A 2,599-nucleotide genomic window follows, 5' to 3' on the forward strand; every position below is an offset into this window, starting at 1 on the left:
TTCGCGCCATCCGGCCGCTCGGCGACACGCGCCCACCCAGAGCACCTTCGCCTCCGAGGTGTCTCCTCACGATTCACGCTGACGATGAAAGCGGCAGGAAATGATGCAAATAACCCCCTGACCCAGCTTCCCCAGCTGTCGGCCTTCCACATTCCGCTGTGCTCTCCTTTATTCACACACAGTACTTTATGAGCCGTTTCGGGGCGAGCGGCGGACACCGTGCCCCTGGACCCCAAACACTTCGGTGTGTGAATTTCCTAAAACTGGGACATGCCCTTGACAGAGCCACCGTGCCACAGGGCTCCGACATCACGTTCGGGTCTAAACGACCATCCGAGACCTCGCCAGATCTCGTCATCGTAATGTCCCTTAGAGCGGAGAAAGCCTGGCGAGGATTAGTGACACAAGGCACGTGTCACCCCCAGTAAGCGGCTGGTGCAGCCTGATCAGGACGCAGGTCTGTCTGTTCCAGACCCCAAGTTCCCTCTGTGACCATCTGAGACCTCGCCAGATCTCGTCATCGTAACGTCCCTTAGAGCGGAGAGAGCCTGGGCCACGCTGTTGTCACGGCTCCTGGGCCTTTAAGCTGGAGGTTGACCCCTTGGAGAATACAGGCCAGTTTCTCTGTGGGACGCCCCTCGGCGTGGGCACGGCAGTGATTCTTCGCCTTCACGGCCAGGTATGGGGGGCAGCAGCACCCCCAGAATCGCCGTGTCCCCCTCCGCACAGCAGGGCTGGAGGCTGCGATGGTGATTTGTCTCGATACTGGTGATGGTCGTCTCTGAATTGGAGGATGGAGCTTTAAGCCAAGATCTGGGTGCCATATGCTTCTCTGGGACTTGACAGGGGCCTGAGTCCCTGCTGCATGGCGGGTCCTGGGGACACAGAGCAAGCAAGGCCTGGACGTGGGCTCTGGCCTCCCAGGCACTGAGATGGCGTGGGGCTGGTGTGCTCTGGGCGGTCAGCAGATGCCAAGGGGGAGAGGGCAGAAAGCAGCACCAGAGCGCTGCCCGGTCTGAGGCTGGTGTGGCGGCGCTGTGCCCAGGCCTCAGCAGGACGTCCGGAGGTGGCGGGGTGACCGGCCGCACTCCAGCTCACTCTCTGCCGCAGCCACAGGCTTTTCCCCATCAGATTCCCCTCGACCCTAAGGCCTCGGTTGCTCGTCCCGTTTTACAGATGAGCAGACTGGGCAGGGCAGAGACGAGGCGCCCGGCCAAGATGCAGACTGGGAGCTGGATGGAGGAGCGGGGGGTGACAGCAGAGGACTGAGTGCCACTCGGCGCTCCAGAGCCCGTCCTCGGCTCTGGTCCCTGTGTGAGCCCCTCCTCTGACCCCAAACTTCAGGGTATGTCACTAATCCTCGCCAGGCTGCGAGCCGCACCCCTCCAGCCTCACAAGGCACGTGTCACCCCCAGTAAGCGGCTGATGCAGCCTGATCAGGATGCAGGTCTGTCTGTTCCAGACCCCAAGTTCCCTCTGAGCCGTCACCTCCTCTCTGTGGTCTGCAAAATAATGGCCTTCAAAGAAGTCCACGTCCTCATCCCAGAACCTGTGCATCCATACATGACTTCCTGTGGCCAAAGAGACTTCGCAGATGGGATTAAGTGATGGATTCTGAGCTGAGATTATCCTGGGGTTGGAGTTTGAGAGAAAGCGAAGGTTCTGGGCTTCTGGCTTTGAAGACGGAGGAAGGGGCCGCGAGCCAAGGCGTGCGGGCACCTCTAGAAGCTGGAAAAGGCAGGGAACGCATTCTCCCCGGGAGCCTCAGAAGGAACCGGCCCTGCCGACACCTTGCCTTTGGCCGGCGAGACGCCTTTCAGACTCCGGAAGAGCCGTGTGGCACGTTCGTGCTTTCTGCAGACACCACCAAGCCTGGGGGCGTTTGCTGCAGCACAGAAGGACGCGCACACGCCGTCCGTCCTCGCCGGGCTTCATGGCGCTGGAGGAAGGGAGGCCGTGTGCGGGGTGGCTTGTAGGGGTGTGGACACATGGCTGTTGTTCCAGACAGAGCTGGGGTGCCAGCACCTCGTAGCTGCGAGCTGCCTGTTCTCGCCGTAATCACAGACCTGCTCTGTTACAGATGGTGCTCTCACCCCTGGCGTCCCCCGGCGGGCCTCGGGGACCCTTCCCGGCCAGATGGGAGCGTACCCCACAGGTAGACATCCTCTGGACTGGGGGCATGGTGCGGGACCCCTGGGCATCGCCTCTTCCCTCCGTGGGGTGGGAGGGGACTTGTTAAATGCAGGTGCCCAGGTCCTGTGCCCAGTCTGATCCCGCCTGCCTGGGGCAGGGCCCAGGACTCTGCGTCTCCACAGGGGGTGGGGTGCGTTCACCCTGGGTTCACCCGCGTTTGCCGAGGGCCTCCCCGGACTTTACGTTTGCTTCCACTCGAAGAGGGGGACATGCCCAAAGGCCACACGCAGGGGAAGTGATACTCTGGGGTGGGGTCACAGGTGGGACATGGTAAGAACTAGACTAAAGAGCTGGTTCTGGGGCGAGTTGAGGCTTCTGTGGGGTGCATGCTGGAGGTTGGATGCCCCTGTCTGGAGCTGGGGTCGTGGGAGAGGTCGGGGCTGGAGGTCTGGGGGGCCCGGGCCCC

The 2,599-nt window shown here is 62.0% G+C and overlaps 1 protein-coding gene and 1 long non-coding RNA gene across 2 annotated transcripts in view; both read left to right on the forward strand.

Annotated features, from left to right (window-relative positions):
- Positions 1-2,524, forward strand: part of LOC112485515 — an 8,040-nt gene extending 5,516 nt beyond the window's left edge. Inside the window, exon 3 of the long non-coding RNA XR_003048492.1 lies at positions 2,081-2,524. This is a non-coding gene — a long non-coding RNA (uncharacterized LOC112485515). The remainder of the gene's footprint in view (positions 1-2,080) is intronic.
- A 9-nt stretch (positions 2,525-2,533) lies between these two features.
- Positions 2,534-2,599, forward strand: part of SH3TC1 (SH3 domain and tetratricopeptide repeats 1) — a 20,581-nt gene continuing 20,515 nt past the window's right edge. The window contains 1 exon segment of the mRNA XM_025051837.1: positions 2,534-2,541. Within this exon segment, the coding sequence (XP_024907605.1) occupies positions 2,534-2,541 (8 nt within the window).

Source organism: Pteropus alecto, unplaced genomic scaffold (genome assembly GCF_000325575.1).
Source record: "Pteropus alecto unplaced genomic scaffold, ASM32557v1 scaffold5, whole genome shotgun sequence".
In the NCBI taxonomy this organism is placed as follows: Eukaryota; Metazoa; Chordata; class Mammalia; order Chiroptera; family Pteropodidae; genus Pteropus; species Pteropus alecto.